This window comes from Halichoeres trimaculatus, unplaced genomic scaffold (assembly GCF_033239565.1).
Source record: "Halichoeres trimaculatus isolate MK-OKI-2021-1 unplaced genomic scaffold, fHalTri1.1 fHalTri1_scaffold_7, whole genome shotgun sequence".
NCBI lineage: Eukaryota > Metazoa > Chordata > Actinopteri > Labriformes > Labridae > Halichoeres > Halichoeres trimaculatus.
In genome coordinates this window covers 36,205,447-36,224,632 of record NW_027437185.1, presented here as the reverse complement: position 1 = coordinate 36,224,632, position 19,186 = coordinate 36,205,447, and the positions used below count along the sequence as shown (strand labels likewise).

At 40.7% G+C, this 19,186-nt stretch overlaps 1 protein-coding gene across 2 annotated transcripts in view; it reads left to right on the top strand.

Annotated features, from left to right (window-relative positions):
• Positions 1-19,186, top strand: part of fat4 (FAT atypical cadherin 4) — a 173,949-nt gene that overhangs the window by 108,419 nt on the left and 46,344 nt on the right. For both annotated transcript variants that reach the window (XM_074673772.1, XM_074673771.1), the window contains exons 5-6: positions 3,336-4,258; positions 6,276-6,450. In XM_074673772.1, the coding sequence (XP_074529873.1) occupies positions 3,336-4,258; positions 6,276-6,450 (1,098 nt within the window). The remainder of the gene's footprint in view (positions 1-3,335; positions 4,259-6,275; positions 6,451-19,186) is intronic.

The following is a 19,186-nucleotide window of genomic DNA, read 5'->3' as shown; positions in this document are numbered from 1 at the left end:
CAGTGTGGTATTCGACTGGTCGCCGTTACTCTCCTCGGCTGTAATTACCGCTTCAGCCAGGCCTAATGTGGTTATTGTGACCTACATTCCTGGGAAATATGCTGCACTAGTCCTCCACCAGACTCTGGATTCTTTCTCTACTGTCCACATAATCTGAGCGTCATCCTCTCTGATACCACGCTGCCGTCCTCCGCTGTCAAAATAAAGCACCGCCATTTTTAGCACTTCCTAATCCTTGACCCCCGACCCCCAGACTCTGTCTCCAGACGGCGTAGCCTAAACTTGGATGGAAGTAGCACTCGGGCTTTTGATAAGGGATTACTTGTGTACTGTAAATACATGCTGGAGTGTGGGAAGGTGCGAGCGTTTTCCACATGAATACCCCGTTGAGTTGAATTACAGACGCTCAATTTAAGCTCATTTCAACCCCCCGGTTCCAGAGGAGTGCTGCGGATTAGGCCAGATTTCAAGGTTAGGTAGTTTACAGCTTCCAATCACTCTGTCACTCCGCAGTTATCTCATTTATAGAAATGTTTCAATCAGGAGGAGGAGGTGGGAGGAGGGGGGGGTTTCCAAAATAGCACTATCAGTTTGGGAAGTGGTTTGCAGAGCTGTTTCTCTTTTGATAACAATCAGTCACGCTGCATGAATGGATCGTCAGCACGGAGGAGCAGCCAGGCTCTCACTGGTGCACATGCACAATTTGTGGAAATGGATGCTGATAATGCATATAAGTGAGAGATAGTTTTAAAATCACATCTTGAACAATGGGACATTTGACCTCTACCGTCTGTGTTATTTTAATTCAAGGTCACTAAATAGAAGATTTATTACTTTTTTTATGAAATTCTTTATTTTTCCACTCTGAAAGGTAGATATCCGGACAAATCACATACGAGGGAGAGCTGAAAAGTTCATCGCCTGACCAGGAAGGAGTTATTTCTGACACTTAGGGCATGGTTTTGTTGTCAATTAAAACTGGAGAGGGGTCAGAAATAACAAGTTAAACTTCTTTCCACTCCTTTTTGAAAATGTAAAAGACTGTAACTTAGGGATTTAACATATTACTATTATTACTATTTTTTTTTTCTTCTTCTTCTTTCTTTTGTTGGCTGTCTCAGTAACATTATTCTTCTTCTACATTTTCAAAATAAACTTTCATTTATTCATACATTCATGCATGGTTTATTTGTCAACACTGTGACAGAAAGTGCGGACCTTGGGTCATCTTTAAAGTGATACTCCGGGATGGAACAAGTTGGGTCCTAGGTTTAGGGCAGAAATTCCCCCTACAGCAGTGTTTTTGTGCAGCAGAAGCCCAGGGCGCATGCACCAAACACCCCCTCCCTGCTCCTCTGCAGGTTTCCTCTGCACTCAGACGGGGCCATATTTTACTTGACCAAAAACACAAATAAACGGACTCCCACTGAAAAATTCTGATATGGGTCTGCATTCACGCTTTTCAGCGCATCACTTTCACACAAAAACACCACTAAATAAGGCTCTAGTTCTCATGGTGTCGTAAAACGGCGCTACCTCCGCTGCAGAGCCACAGCTGGCTACGAGGCGCTCGCCGCTTAGTGTATCAGTCCGCGTGCGCGGTGTGCCAGATGTACACAAATGCAGGTAGTCTGCCAGGACGAAGAGACACGATGAGAACTAGAGCCTTATTTAGCGGTGTTTTTGTGTGAAAGTAACGTGCTGAAAATTCTCTAAATAAAGCCTGAATGCAGACCCATATCAGATTTTTTCAGTGGGAGTCCGTTTATTTGTGTTTTTGGTCAAGTAAAAATTGGCCCCGTCTGAGTGCAGAGGAAACCAGCAGAGGAGCAGGGAGGGGGTGTTTGGTGCGAGCGCTCTGGGCTTCTGCTGCACAAAAATACTGCTGTAGGGGTAATTTCTGCCCTAAACCTTGTGATAGGACCCAACTTGTTCCATCCCGGAGTATCACTTTAAGGCTCCCCCTGCCCCTCTTGGATTCAGCTGCCCACTTTTTCACAGCTGATAAATCTGGAGCATCATCCTCTGATGTAGCAACCATGTCCACATGAACGTCCTTGGGGGTTAACCCCTTTTTTCTGCAGATATTTGAAAACACCACAGTGCCAAATTTTATCCATATTCACAAAAGTCTCTGGTTCTACTTTTCAAAGTCCTCAAACACCACATCAGCGTCAGTTAATCTGAAAATAAACCACGCTGTAAGTGTCAGAAAATGTTGACTTTAGCGCACGCCAAGTTTCCTCACTTTCATTAAAACTCCTTCCTAGTCAGGCCACAAACTGTTCAGCCCTCCCTCCTACATGGAAAAGTAACAGTTTCCTCTGCCATTCAGTCTTTCTTTTCTTATTTAAATATAAGGAAGAAAGAAAGAGAGGAAACAAGGGGAGGAGAACACAATTTACCATTTTGATCCACTTCTGTGCTGAGTGGGGGTTCAGGAAGCAGCCACCGTTCAGTAATCACCTTTTTTATAGGTAGAGGTCAAATTTGCCATAAAGGTATTTATCTCAATTTCTTTTGAACATCAACATTTCCTAAAAACATAGTGGAAAACAAAGAAGTATGTCCATTTGGAAAATGGATTTTAATAGTGTATTAAACTTTGACCAAAAGGATTTTATTCGAGGGCATTCCCAAAAAATGTGCCAGTGCTTGGCTTCCCAAGACCCACTCTGTTTCCAACATGTGGTGTCCTCTCCTGAGTTACAACCAAACTGTAGCTAAACATGAGAATTTGTGCATTTCCAAACAAAATTCCACATAGTTTTCATCAGTAATGGAAAGATTATCATCTCTCTCCCATTTCTGTTTGATCGAGTTTTCTTTTTCGTAAAGATCTTCCAGAGTTTAGAGATAGTCCCCTGGTTTGATCAGTTTTGGTAAGCACCAATGAATCACTTCAATACTGGATCCTCAAGGACCATTTCAATTTTTATAGTATGATCAAATAAGTGTCTTGCCTGAAGGTACCTGTAAAAATCAGCTTTTCACGCTAATATTCAGCAGCAAAGCACATTTCTTTTAAGGTGTGTCCAAAAATTTCCTCTAACTCTCAGACTTTGTGCAAAATAAAAGAGTGGGCCTCTAAACACACTTCTCCTTTACGCCACATTCCTCCCATTAGTCCAAATTAAAGCCCAGGACCCAGATTTCGTTGATCATCCATTAAGGAGAAACAACTCACAAACCCGAGGAAGAAACTGCAGAGTAATTTACGATGTTTTGGTGTGCTGTGGTGGCTATAATGTGTTCAAATGTCTTTAAAATACCAGGCCTCTAGAAACCCACGTATAATTTTCATTTGTCTGGTTTTCTCTTGGCGTGTCTTCCAGGCCCAAATGCCCAGCTCCTGTACAGGATTGCGTCTGGTGATCCCCAAGGCCACTTTGTCATCAGCAAAGAGGGACAGCTCCAAACCAGAAAGGCCTTGGACAGAGAAACCCAGTCCTTCTACAACCTGGTGATCACGGTCAACGACCTGGCTCCACCGCCCATGAGCCGCTTCACCAGCACGGCACAAGTGTCCGTCATCCTCCTGGACGTCAACGACTGCCCGCCGACCTTCACCTCTCAGAAGATGACGTACATCCAGGAGAACACGCCGGTGGACACCGTCGTCTTCATCGCCCAGGCTACAGATGCAGACAGTGGACCTAACAGCTACGTGGAGTACTCCCTTAAAGGGCCGTTTGGGAACAAGTTCAGCATCGGTACGATTGACGGCGACGTCAGACTGGTTGGCGAACTCGACCGAGAGGAGCTTTCCAACTACACGCTCACAGTAGTAGCGTCAGATAAAGGTGAACCCTCGCTGTCTTCAACGATGGATGTGACCATGATCGTTCTGGACGTCAACGACAACACACCGAGCTTCTCCCAGAATATCTACGACATAGAGATCGAGGAGAACACCTTGACTGGAACGGACGTCATCCAGGTGTTCGCGAGCGACGCAGACGAGGGCACTAACGGGCAGATTCGGTTTTCCATCTCAGGAGGGAACGCCAACTCTGACTTCAGGATTGATTTGGTGACAGGCGTGATCTCAGTGGCCAAGCAGCTGGACCGCGAGGCGCGCTCGTCTTACTCGCTGGTGGTCCAGGCGGCTGATCGAGGCAGCAGCCCCAGAGTGGACCAGGCGACGGTCAACATCGTCCTGCTGGACGTCAACGACTGCTCCCCGGTGTTCGAGCTCTCTCCTTACACCGTCAACATCCAGGAGAACCTGGAGAACCTCCCCAAAAACATCCTGCAGGTGGGTGTGTTTCTTTTCTCTGCTGTCAACACGTTAAGCAGCTTGAACGACGTTAACATTCACAGACAGACTGGACTTCCTGAGTGAAGGGAGCGCAGTGTGCTGAATGACAGTTCTAAGAGCCTAAACGAGCTAATGCCTTAACCAAATTTGTCGTAATTCTAATTCAATGAGCGCATGTACATGAGCTGTATCAAGGCACTCAACCACTCACTGTGGTCTTAGCCGCTAAACGCCATGAAAAACAGCTGACTGAAATGATGGAGAATGATGTATGACTGCAATTTGCTCACTACAATTAGGGCTTGATAGGATTTCACTGAAATATGAAACTTAGCTAAATTGCACGCCGGCCAATTAACATCCAAACCACCCTGATGAGTAAATGAGGCGAATAAAGCAGACGGAGGAGAAGGATTAATGTGAAGTGACAGCAGAGTTTCTTTAGCCTGTATACGTTGTGAGGAAATGAGGGTACACTTTTGTGGTAGGAAGGGGTCCAGACATGGTGCCACCCAAGAGCTCACATGTGTACGCTAACCTGGTCCCGCCTGTCTGCGGCGTGCTCAGCAAGGAGGGGGAAATCAGGCAGAGTAATAGTTTCATACTCAGAGAGTATTAAGTGAACGTCAGGGTTTGAGCCTCAGAGAGTCATAGGACACTTTTTTTGACGTGTTGTCGTGGATTTTCAGAGAAAATCTGATTGGATGAAGTGAGTAATGGTCTCCCTTCGCTCACCTATTAGCGTCATGGTGCCTCTTTGCACCGTGATGGTGATTAAACCTCAGCTGCCTCACAGAGGATGGTTAACTCTGGGTTATTTTTCGCAAAGCTCCTAAACCAGGGTTCTGCAACCTTCACTTTCACAGGAGCCATTTAGCCTCAGCTCACCTGGATTTAAGTCATTCAGGAGCCACAAAATCTACTTTATCTTCTCAATAACGACTGTACAGTGTATACATTTCTATAGACAGTAAAACATTATCTAAACAGGAAGATTTTTGATTTCATTGACTGGATATATGATGTCTTACTTTTAATTTTGAAAAGATTTGAAAACATTTTTTTTTAAATTGAACTTTCAAAAATTTGCAAAAGTTAAAAAAAAATGAAATTTAAAAAAAATTAAAAATTTGAAAAAGAAATCAGGAACATTTACAAAATCTTAAAAAAAATCTGCAAAAGCTTCACAAAATTTGAAATTTAAAAAAATTGAGAAAAATATTTTTAAAAAATAAATAAATAAATTTGACACCAAAGAAATGTGAAAAAATCTCGACACTTTAAAAAATTTGAAAAAATTTGAAAAAATTGAAATTTCAAAAAATGTTTATGTTTAAAAAAAAAAAAAAAGGAAATTAGGGATCTTTACAGTAGTTGAAAAAAAACTTGCAAAAGTTTTTTTTTTTTTTTTTAAATAATAATTAAAAAACACAAAAAAAATAGAAATTTGGAAAACTATCAAAAAATTTTAAATTCACTTTTTTGGATTTCAAAAATTTGCAGAATTTTAAAAGAGTGAAATAAAATAAATAAAAAATCAAAATTTTTGAAAGAATACTGTAATTTAATCATATCTATTAATAATAATGCTTAACCCATCGTTTTTAGATGTTTGCTAATGTCTTGCTACCAAGCTAGCATGTTTATTAAGCCGGTATGTTGGCAGTTAAGTGGATCCATCCACACAGAATTAAAATCAGTATTTTCTTCCAGATTAGTCTTTTTGTAGATGTAGTTATCTTCCCAGGGCTGTAAAACTTGAGGTTAGCCACAGGTGCATGGAAAGTTGGTGGGCTGTTGATGTTGTAGGAGGTGAAGTAGAGCTGTGGCAGGCTTTATTGACGGATGGGATGAAGATTTAGTTCAACTAAATGTTAACGCATAATTTATTCGATGTCGTTAAATATCAGTATTATCAATAATATATTTTCAAAGCCACTACAGAGGAGTCAAAGATCCACAGGTTTAAGACCCTTGTCCTAAAACAATCTGAAATAACTTCTGACACTTACAGGTTGTGGCCAGAGACGATGACCAAGGTGCGAACGGCCAGCTGAGCTACATGCTAAGCCATGGGAACGACGAGGGCGCGTTCAGCCTGTCGTCCAGCGGTCAGCTCAGCCTGACGCAGACTCTGGACCGCGAGGCTCAGGGGAAGTACATCCTGCTGATTACAGCCACCGACTCAGGTGAGACCGCAGAGGAAGCCAGAGGGCGTCTGATAACATCTTGAAATGATTGGAAATGATTTTAATGACGGCTTTGCCGTGTTATGTTTCCCTTTATAGGGCTCCAGAATCCCGTGTTTATGTCTTGCACCACATTTGACTTGTTAAACTCCATCATGCGGGACTTGATCTGCTGCTCTCTGACAAATCTGAATCTCAGCAAAGCTAGAAACATATTTCACAATGAGCCGAGCTGGAAAACAATATTCTTCATAAACTAACAGCAATGTCAACAAACAGCATGTTGATTTCTCAGAGTGCACTTTTCTCTGTTTTTGTGGCACAGTAACCCAAACACTCGGGGAGTTTTTAGCTTGCAAAATAGTGGGTGTTTTGTGACCTATTCCCCTGAAGTCCTGTCAGCGGGTTCAATCGAACAGCATCCTCTGTTTATTTGAATACGGCGGTAGAGCTTGTTATAGCCAGATAAAAGGTTAACTTGTTATTGCATGGAGGCCGGTTAATGTGCAGTTAAAGGAGTACATGCGTATCCCTGTTGCAGCCAAATCACATGGTATCCCAGTTAAGTATATGTTTCCCTGAGTTGCTCTGGCACGGCCGTCATGGTCTGAGGGTGGTTCTGTTTCATTCCTGCGCTGACCATGTGACCGTTCATAATGCTGTGTATTTTTGACTGAGCACAGGCGCTGCTGAGAATTGGGACCATGTTGCATGTTGTTTTGAAGAACTGTCTCATGCTTCTACGAAAATACATTTTTGAGGGGATCATTTGCATATTTAAGGTCGCTTCGATTCTGGAAAATCAAACCTAAAGCACCAGGAAGATTTTTGTTTTCTGTTTCTGCATCTTGTGTCATATAGCTCTCAGACGTTTGTGCCACATGGACAAAGTCGCCCCATAAGTGAACGTACTAATTAAGATACGATCCCTTTCTCTTCATTTCACAAGAGCTCCACTTTTAGACTCCTGACAGCATATCCAAAATATTTTGACGGAGAGTGTTTTAGGACATTGTTGAAGAGAGGCAGAGAAAAGAGATTTGGTGCAGGATATCAAAATATCAAAAACCCCATAATCATAGTTCAGGCCAAATTACCCAGAAGCATTTTCTCACATTTTTGAGGCCTCGGCAGAGACAGATGGGGGAAATGGTTCTCCCAGGCGCTATCTGGCAGGAAATGGCGAAGGTGGATGGTGCAGACATGTCTGTGACTGCGTCTGCTGTCTACCATGGCTCGTTTGCAACCGCAGACATCCATCTTTAACATCTCGCAGTCTGCCTTTATCTCCTGCGCTCTGCCATATTTGAGGAGTTTAACTCCAATAAGGGAGAGGAATAAGAAAAGTGAGGAGGATTTATCGCCGTGAGCCTCCAGGCTGTAGGATAATTACTCTGCCAGACGTCATCTTTAACTATCTGTTCTGTAAAAAAAAAGGGTTGAATTGTCATATATGGTAATATAAGAGAGCCAAGTTATTCCTGCAGCTCCAAACACTTCATCTGGAGCAGAGGAGATCATTTTATGCTTCACCACAAGTTCCATGTGACCAACAATCAGACGAATGTGCTCTTAGAGCTGGGTCTGCAGCCTTTACTTTCAAAAGAGCCATTTTACCTCAGCTCACCTGGATTAAAGTTATTGGGGAGCCACAAAATCTACTTTATCTATGAAAATTCTAAACATAGTTGAAATCTAGTGAATAATTATCTATATCAGTTTAGATATATAGACATTTTTTATTTTCAAAATTGTCGGAATGTTTCTTTTTTTATCTTTAATAAATTTGCAAATGTAAAAAAACGTATATTGAAAATGTAAAAAAAAAATGCAAAAAATAATCAGAACAAATTTAACTAAATAAAACTACAAAATGTTCCAAAAAATTAAAATATTTAAAAACAAATGTAATGTCAAAACATTGCAATAAAAAACACAAAATAAAATAAAATAATTTAAAAAGGAAAAAAAAAGGAAAATCTCAAAATTTAAATAGAGGAGAGTTAAAAAAAAAAAAGAAATGTATTGAAATTGCAAAAGTTGGGGGGAAAAAAATAAAAATTTTAATGTCAGTAAGTTGCAAAAAAAATTTGCAAAAATTTTGAAATTTTGAAATGCAAAAAAAAGAAAAGAAAAGTAATGTAATTGCAAAAATTGCAAATTTTGAAAAAAGGAAAAAGTCAGAAAGTTGAAAAAAAATAAAATAAAATAAAATAAAAAAAAAAAAAATGTTGAAATGTTAAAAAAATAAAATAAAATAAAATAAACAAACAACCAAAAAACTCTTTACACTAAAAAAAAAGTGAATTTCCAGATTTCCTATGTCCACACATTGGCAGCTAAATGAATCCTTCTACCCTGGGGCTGTACCAGGGAGTGTAAAACTGGAGGTTAGCCACAGGTGCATGGAAAGTTGGTGGGCTGTTGATGTTGTAGGAGGTGAAGTAGAGCGGTGGCAGGCTTTATTGACAGATGGGATGAAGATTTAGTTCAACAAAATGTTGCATCATCTTATTTAGTGTCAGTGTCTTTAATCATCAATACCCTCTGTAAGAAAAATTAAATTTCCTTATTTCAGTCATATTTTAAAGCTACAAGGAGCCACTGCAAAGGAGTCAAAAAGTCACATGAGGCTCCAGAGCCACGGGTTGAGGACCCTTTTCTCAGAGGAAATAAGACGCTGTGTGTTGGTGTGTTTTCTGATACTGAAGGTAAACTCATTAATCAGGACTCTCTGCTTCATTTCTTCATAAAACTGATAAAAACAAAAGAGCTCACATGCTGCTGCTGGTTCCTATAATGTCTCCTGGCTCTGCAGAATCTGGCAAACGCCTGCTATTATTCTGAAACTCCCCGCCCGGCCTCCCCGCCATGAAATGTGGCATCCATACAAGATGCTTAGCCGTGTTTTACAAGGCGTCTCGTTGAGAGCAAACTCGCAGATCAGACCTGGAATATTTCTCTCCCTCTTTCTTTCTCCTTTTTTTTCCTGCATATGGAAAGTTGTTTCAGCGTTTCTGAGTTAACTAGTTGTGCAGATAGCAGGAGACATTGGCAGCTGCGGGGCCCGGAGACTGATCGCCAAGCCCGGGCCAACATCTGGGATCAGCTGCAGGCAAATCAGATTTGTAAGCCTCTGCTTAGCGGTGTTCACGTTGTGCACACATCGAGAAGAATGTGAAACAATTAGATTACCAACAGGACCGCAGTATGATACGTTTGCCACTCAGTGTTTATTGGAAAGTTTAAAGAGGGCATCTGTGGTTGGAGAATGTGTTTGTTTTTATGAATCTGGCAGCCGCTCAGGTGTGGGCTTTTTGCAGATGATTAGCATTTTATAAACGCCAAAGAGTTTTATGGAATTCTTTCAATTTTCCAAATAATCTTCTGCTTTTTTGGTGTTCAGAAACTTAATGACTTTGGATTGCATGGATGGGGTTCAACATAAGTGCTGTGTGCACTGTTTTCTCACTAGAAAAGACATGAGCTGTAAGAGAGACACCTTTTACCATTTAGTTTAGGGGTTAGGGTGCAGCGTTTTCAATACAGCATCATGTAGAAGTTTATATTTTGCATTAATGTAATCATTTGGATTTTAAAGCATCTGATCGTTTCATTTAACATTTGTCTCCTGCGTTCCTCCTCTGGTTTTTAACTCTAACATCTTGTTGGTCTGTTTTAACAGCAACATAATCCTTCAGTGCAAGTTTTTCTAATCGAAGTACGCCCACTTTAAGTGCTCATAAGTGCTTCTTTGGCCCCTGACAGGCTCAGATATTAATGCAAAGCATCTGGCAACTTTACAGACAAGATCCCCAGAGAAATAAAGTTTTCTTTCCTTTTAACCAGACAAAGTGGAAACACTGCAATCAGCTATGCAAAAACGTTTAAAGAGGGGGTATTCTGCTTTCCATAATTATGCTGAAATGCTGAGCTCTTCAACTTCAAAACTCAGCAGAAATCCTCTGACTTTAATCAACTTCTTATTCGTCTTTATGTTTTTTGGCTCACTACTCCTTCGACAAATTTTCACAGATTTTTGCAGCACACATATTAAACTGTACAGCATGTTAAGGAGAAGCAAATTTGTACTTTTCACATTCCTAACCCTTATACTTTTTAAAATATTCAACGTTTTCCAATTGTGTTTGGCCCATTTAAACGAATGGAGATGTTCTATTAGAATCAGAAACACTTGATTGATCCCAGAGGGGAAGTTACTCTTTAGTTACAACTACTCCCTTCAAAAAGTGTTGAAAATACACAGTACAAATATAAGAAAGTACGAAATCGAAACTTAAGTATGGCCTGAAATTGAAAATAATGGATTACTGCACAAATACTGATATTAAAGGGATATTGCACAGAAGGTAATATCACCATTTCACCATCAGCATCACCATGGAAACCACACAGCTGATGATGTCATGAGGGATTTGGAGGTTATGAATAGCACTGGTGCATTAGGACTGATATAAGGGGTTAGGGCTCAGCATTTCAGCATACAACACTTCGCAGGTTTTCTGAGTCAACAACATTTTATTGAGTGAAAATTAAATTAATATGACATGATACTCTTGGTAGCGTAACCAAGCTAGCGTGATTGACGTGTGGCATGTCACGTGACGCTGGCGTTGGCCCACGCTCCAGGCAATGCTGCCAGATCTCGCGATAGAAATTAGCGACCAGTTTTATGGAAACAAGCACATAACAAGCCCATCAGGTGACTGGCCACATTGTGTAAACGACAGACCTCTTGACAGTGGTACAAATATTATTATATATATTTTATTTTTGTTTGCAGTAAATTGGCAGTTAACACTATCAATGTACAAACATTAAATAACTTTTTTTTTTAATTTTGATTAGAAGAAAATGCATGTGTATTATGTGTAAATAACATAAAATTGACAATTAACAGTAAATATAAAAAAATATGATATATTTTTTCTTTGATTAAAACAATAATTAATAAGAAAGAGATATCAAATTAAAAAAAGGATAAATAATGATAAATGTTTCTCGTTTTGAAGAGCTGAGAGAGAATCAGGCAGGGATCACATAGGATACACATCAAGCCCCCTGGAGCCGAGGGCCTCTGCACATGTGGGGCCCCTAGGTTAAACCGCCCTTGGTCTTCGGGTAAATATCTCCTGGGTTGGGCTTAAACACTAAGATCTGCCCATAGCTCCGCCTCCAATAGGCTTCCAGGGGGCTGACCAATCAGATTGAAGGGGTAAGAGGAGCCTTAAAGAAACGGCAGCTAAAATGAGTGGCTGAAATAAAGTTATACTAAAACCCTTTTTGAAAAAAAAGGGGATTTTGGGGGGGTTGTTAATCTGTATGATGTCCAAATTGACAAAAAGGTCACACCACCCACCACCCCCTCTTTAAGGTAGCCAGCAGCTCTCTTGTCCTGGGAGGTGAAATCCCTCTGCTGTTGATGGAGTCTGGTGGCTTCAAAGAGAGCGCTGAGATGACAGTGTATATTTCAAATAAAGCATCTCACTCCTTAGAAAAATCTGACTCTGCAGAGACTTTTACATAACTTTTATTGGCCTAATAACTGGGATTTAGTGGATTTACTTTGGATGAGAACACTTGACCGGATTGATTACATTGCAGCTCTTTATGACTTCTTCCTGCTGGAGGGATCTGCTGTCACTATTTCAAAACTCCTGCTCCTCGTTTCTCAGTGAAAGCTCCAAATATGTCGTGGCAGGTTTAAGGACGTTGAAATTACCCTTTAATCTGAGGAAGATTAAGTATTTTGTCCAACATATAGAGTGATTAGTGTTCGGTTTTGTGTATGTTTGCTTGTGTTTGTGTTTGTGTGTGTCTTCACGGTGGTGAGAGCGTCCTCCAGGCACATTGACATGCACCGTGTTTGGTCACATTTATTAAAGAGACGGCACAGTAAATCCCTCGGCCCATGCCCATTATGGCAGATACAGACCACATAGAAATCCCACGTCTTTCACATGCCTCCAGCACGTCGCTCCATGGTGCTGTTTGTATATGGCCTTTTGGCTGGTGGGTGAAGGAAGGATCTGGGGGTTGGAGGGGGGACTAAACGACCGCTTAGCAGATAAAGAATTTTAATGACCGTGCCTCTTTAAGAGCAGGATCTTTTATTCTCTTCAAATGGCTCCCATGAACCTGGTGTTTAAAGTCTTCTGGAGTTTTTCTTCCCCTGACTTCATTAGCTGAATACGGACCTGTCAGCCCTCAGTCTGCTGGAAGTTTCTGAGTACGAATAGAATTAGCTTTAGCATGTAGCTATTCACCTGAAAGAAAGAGAGAAACGAGGGAAAGAAGTCTTGACAAACTCTGATAAGGTGGCGTTAAAACTGACGTGGGCATCGCTCAGTAAATCTTCTCCGGGGTCTGTCTCTGCAGGTTTCAGCCAGGCTGCAGTCTAGTGGCAACACAGGACGCAGCCAAATAAAATATCAGGTTCCTCAAATGAACTTTAACAGAGCAGTAACATTCTGGATCAGCTCTTTAAAAACTTTGCAGTAACAATGCGGTCTCATGGAGTTTTTTTTTCCTATCGCCTGTTTTCCCCTTTTCCACTCCCTGCCTGGTACACTTTAACAATTGCTGGATCTGAATGTTTGTGTAAATAGCTCGGGTAGGTAATGAGGTTTTTAAAAAAGATGGTGTGGGTTGGGAGATTAGTGCTTTAGTTTGAAATAATAATGCCTCTTTTTCTCTGAGAAGTCTGAGCTTTTAAAACATCCTCACATTGTGTCAAACCGAGATGTTTGTCCAAGCAGCTCGTGATGTCCATGTTGGAGACTTCACCGAGGTTTGAGACTCTAGATCATCCAAATTCAGGCCAGTCGTGGCCCAAGAGTCTGATGATCAACTGATGATTCTTTATCATACCTACATAAAACTCAGCAACTCTTCAGCTGATGACGTTAAATTAATGGATTCATCAGGATGACAAAATGTAAGAGTTCAAAAAACTCATCAGAGGAAACAAGACCAGATTAAAGTGAGGACATGATGAAAGAAGAAATCTGAAATAATTGGGGCTATAGATGTTGTTTCAGGTCATAATAGTCTGAATGATCACACCCAGATCCTGATCCTGCCATAAAACCATCCTGACATGTTTCCCTTATATCACCCCCCTAATGGAGAACATGTTCCTTAGTCAGAAGCAGAGTTTGCTGATGTTTACTCAGCATGTAACACTGCAGGAAACTGACCACTGATCATCTGGGATCTAGAGAAATGACCTTTGGTTTGATCAGTCTGTCATGATGTACCGAGGAGGTTTGAGCACTGAGAGCACGGTCACACTGACCAACTTAACCGCTTCAGCCCTACACTGCAAAAAACGGAATTCCTATGAAGAAATTTTGTCTTATTTTCAGTAGCAAATGTCTTTTTAGACTTGATATGAGCCACAGTCACCAAATCCGTTTGGAAAAATGTCTTATTTCAAGTTATTTAAAGGCAAAAATGAGGTCAATTTAAAAAAAAAATCTGTCAGTGGAACAAGAGAAAAGTTACTTGTATTAAGACATTATTCTAGTTTCAAGCCATTTTTTGTGTTCCAATTGCAGATTTTATGACTTGACCTCATTTTAGCCTTTAGATAAATTGAAACAAGTCATTTTTTCTGGAATGATGAGTTGAATGTGGGGTACATTGAGTATAAGACAGTCTTTCTTTTAAACAAGACAAAAACACTTGATAAGATATCAGTTTTAGCAGTGTAAAGTTCCTTTCTTTTGGCCAAGTGTACCGGGCTCTGACAGACCCCTTTCAGGCTAGAAATATTTCCATAGACCCTCTCATTATCGTAACATTAATTAGCATCATGTCAATATGTTGTAACAGGAAGTAGGCTACATGTATACTTTCCAAGTAATTGATTTTGCAAACTTGGGAACATGTTGGTTCCAAGGTTGTTGTTTTTTTTTTTTGAGCTAGTTTTTTATTTTTCTTAATCATTGTGCACTATGAAAATTACTGATTTGATTGGTGAAAGAGATCCTAGTAGTTGATAGGCTTTTTCAGTGGAATGATACACTTTGACAATAGTTTTTAAATTATTCCTCAGACCCCCAAGCCTATGGTCCTGGGAACCCACATTGAGAAACACTGCTCTAGTGCACACAAGGACATGTACCCAACAAAAGTACGATGTACAACCAGGGATGGGTACTGAATTAGGTACTTTTATAGGTACCGACTGAATTCTGTCAAAACTACCGGGTACCGATTCAGGTAAAATCAAAAGGTACCATGTTTAGGTACCTAAATACATCCTTGTAACTGTGAGGGAGTGGAAGAGTTGGTGTTTTTCCATGCTGGACATGAACACAGCATTGTAAGGTTATATATTGGAGAATGAATATGTTAAATTGAAAAGAATTTACATTTTTATTATCAAACATAATGTTTTACCACATTAACACACAGAAGTACAGAAAATTGGTAATGTATCGTTTCAGATGTGAAAGGTACCCATCCCTATGTACAACCAACGACATGAAATAGATTCAAGATTAAATACTTTGTTACCATGTTGACACTGTGGATTGGGATTTGTTTCAGCAGGTGTCACACTGACAATACTCACATACACATTAACGATAAAGACGATTCACAAAAATGATTAAAACAAAATCCACCTGGTATATAAACAGTGCAATGAAAGTCAGCTAATAAGATATGATGAGTAAACCACAGGAATGAACATGGAGCTTATTGCAAATATAGCAAAAGTAAGATACAATAAAATTGCCCCCAGATAGATGATAAATAGATAAATAAATTTTTACTGTGCATATCAAAAAGTACCAAACTCAATAAAACATATATCAAAAGAGAGATTTATGACATGGCTTCTTCTTCCTTTGCATCGTGTCCTGACCTATCACAGCTGTTCACACTTCTTCACTGATTGGCCTCTTGTTTTCCCAGTGTGTGTGTGTGTGTTTGCACACACTCTAAAGTCATAATCAAAATTTTATCGTGGGTGCATAAACATTTTATTATATTATTATAAAAGTGACGCTGCCTGTGTGTTTTTCAACTCTGATTATGATCCGTTTGTGCGGCTGTGACACCATAAAGTGGAAATCAGCCTGTGATTGGTGCACACACACATACACACACACAACTGCACAGAGATCTCCAAACACTGAACAAAAGCACAGTGGTCATAAAAACTCGGAGCCAATCACAGGATTAAATGATGCGTTTTGGCTCCGCTTCTCCTGGACAGTGTATACGTTTACACTCTCTCATATTCCAAATTTATGCACCCCATGTATGAACATTACAGATTTATATAACGACACACTTATCACTGCCAGTGTGTGTTTTCCAGCCTCAGCTCTGGTTATGATCTGTTGGTGCTGCTGTGACACCGTAAAATGGAAAACAGTCTCTGGAGGCTGCACACACACACACACACACACACACACAAACAGGCTAAACGGAGATTTCCAAAAATTCAACACAAACAGCAAATAAAAGCACCATTGTAGTAAAAACACAAAAGGCAAATCACTTTATTAAATTTCACCACAGGCACTAAAATTTGAGAAAAAGCAGCACTTCATTTCTGTCCATGTGCTTTCCTGCCTGCATGCAACCCGCCAAACCCCCTATCCGTAACATATGGGGAAAAAATTATGCAAAAGCATTCAGCCCGACACTCCATAAATAACCTGCGAGCTGTGTAACGTTTGAGGTTTAATTTGACAAATGCCTGCGAGATTCTCCGCGTTATTACGAAGTTTCTTTCCCCTCGTTCAGGCCGCGGCGGGCTCCGAGTGGTCGTCTTCTGCTCCGGTATCTCTGTCGCTCTCGGCTTGTTAACTGTGAGAAAACCTGTGTTTGCTCTGTTGTGTTTGGCAAAGCGTGCAGCGGGACAGCCCGCACCCTGCACTCGGCTCCTCCGAGGACCATTCATGGGTGCTGGACGGGGTCGCATTAAAAGAAGCTTTGTCGCAAAGCAACAGGTTCTCAGAGGCAGAAAAATGTCAATTTTGCCTCAATGGCAGCCAGTTCCCCCTCTCTGTCTCTGAGTAATGATGTGTTTTATTTACGCTGTCCTCTAAGAGTACAATCTAACCACAGTCCATAAAGAGTAATTAAGCATTTAGCCCTAAGCTTCAGGCTACACATGGGCCGCCTCATAAATTCACACATTCATCCGTCTTCCCTGAGTCAACCCGTCCCAAACTTGCGTGTTTGGACATCCCAGCTCCGTCTTTGTCGGCGTGTTGATCAATAAAACATCCCTGGATGTAAATTGAAGGGAGATTATCTCTTGTGCCAGCAGAGACACTCGAACCAGCGTCTTAGTGCAGCTTAGTCTGTGAAACTCAGGGCAACTCGCAGCTTTTCCCAGGAGGAGGGAGCTGCTGCTCTTCCAGTTTCTTTTTTTTTTTAATCTTTTTTATCTTTTTTATTTAACCTTTATTAAACCAGGAAAATACAGTGTCCCCTGAGAGCTCAAAGCGCTGCAGCTTAAGCTAACGCATGCAAAAAGACAAAACACAAGCAAATTCACAGCAAAAACTAAAATATTATCGAGTGTTTTTTTTCTTATTTTCAACAGAAAATGTCTTTTTAGCCTTAAAATGAGCCAAATTCACCCAGCTAGTGCTGAAAAATGTCTAATTTCAACCTGTTCTAAGACAAAAATAAAATTTGAATTGCTTTAAATAACTTGAAACAAGACATTTTTCTGGACTAATTAGTTGAATGTGGCTCATATTGAGTTCAATAAGACAATTTTTACTTAAAATAAGACAAAAATACTTGATAAGATTTCAGTTTTTTGCAGTGTTGAGAAAAACATCCTCATCAATTTGACAACAGCAGCAAATACACCACAACACAACAGAAGTGTTTCCAGAGGACACTTAAAAGTGATGCACATGTCCAGACACGCTTGTTGTTGACGTGGATTTTCAGTCACAGCTCTATTATGGTTCTCTTTCCATCAGTTGTGTTGGAAAATTAGGTAAAAAAGTATGTGTTTTTGATTTATTTAATAAATAAATAAAAGTCTTTTTGCATGTGCTTTCTTAAGTTGCAGTGCTGTGACCTCTCAGGGCCACCGTAGCAAAAAGACTCATTGAGATTAAAAATGAAAAGAGTGTCCTGGCTAAGACAGCAGCAGCAGCAAAGTTACATTTTTACCACAGACAAAAGCCTCCAGGACTTAAAAACATCTTATATCAGAAAAGACGCCTGCAGACAGATGAATCTCCCTCCAGATCATTAAGGCTCTAGAGCGCGCTGCAAACTTGGAAGATATTTTGCTAAGTTTAGTCCTGACCCTAGACTGTAAAAGAAAAAGTGGACATCATGTTGCTGCTTGAAGTGAGGTCGCCACAAAAACTGCTCCCCCTGGTGGCTGGCTGCAGTATAGGTCAAAAAATCTTTCCCCCCAGTCATTCCAGATGAGCTGTGGTCAAACTTTAAAGAATTAATACACCTGGTAGAAATGTTTCTCACGTCTGATTGTTGTGGTGATTTGAAAATATCACTTGGCTGCCTTGTATTCAAGTCCTCTTTTTTCTGAAAATGTTTTATTAGTTATAAGAGGTTAAAATTTAGGCTTAACTTAACATTTCACGATGATTGACAGCTGACGTTCTTGTGTATTTTTGGGGGGACTGTTGAATATATCAGGAGGGAGGGCCAAGAAGAGATTAGACTCTGCAAAGAGGTCTAAAACGTCTCTTATAGCTTCTACTGCGCAGACTCTGGCTGCACAGCAGCTGCTAATGATCCTGATCCTGGGAACAAAAAGGCAAAACAAGATCCTGTGATCAAAGGTTGCGAGTTCCTAAACTCTACGGTTCAATATAGGTGAGGAGATAAGGTGAAAGCAGACCTAGGATACACTTGTAAATAAAAAGATACCAATGTTTTCGTCTGTGTGATGACAGGGAAGAGCATCCCAACCCTGCTTTAAAACCTGTGATGAACCTCAAGGATCCAGATGAAGCAGGCTCTGAGCAGAGGCATGCATGTTTAAGACCGCAGCAGCAAGTTTTTGGTTTGTGTTTTTGTCTTCAAATCAAAGGCAGGATCTGATTCTGAAGTAAAAACCAAACTTAAGCTCCAACCTTTTCACAAGCTGCTGAATGTGTGGATTAAAACTTAGAGAAACATTCAATCTGCATCCCACTGAGGCTGCAGACTGATGGGAGGTTTGGATTATTTTTTCACCCCCCTCGTCGCAGCTGCAGCCATCAAACAACAGATAGCTTAATCAGCATTAGCACGTGTGTTTGCACGCCCCCTCCGGTTCAGGAAGTACGGCTGCAGCACCTCGAGGAGGTTAATGTGATTTGTCTGCTGGTAATGTACACTAATAAGGTGCTTAGACCCTGCCATATGTTTATGCTAGACAATACTTTCTGGCCTGAGAGGCTTACACACACAGAACTGTCTGCAGCGAGGAGGACGAGGCAGCAGATGGTCAGCAGGTCCTGAAAGCTTGTTATTTTGGACGCCACTTCCTCAGGGTTATTCTGGGTTCTGTGCATTTTCTCCAAACGTGATCCGACACCGCAACGGAGATCTAAGCTTAGATTTAGCCATAAAATATGAGCAGACAGAGTCGAATATCGTTCCCACCGCCACTTTAACAAGCACTTAGAGTTCCCGGGGATTATTGTGGAATATCAAAGCTCTGTTTTGCTTGTCACTGCCCCAACTGTGACAGTCTCAGATCTGTAGAGGG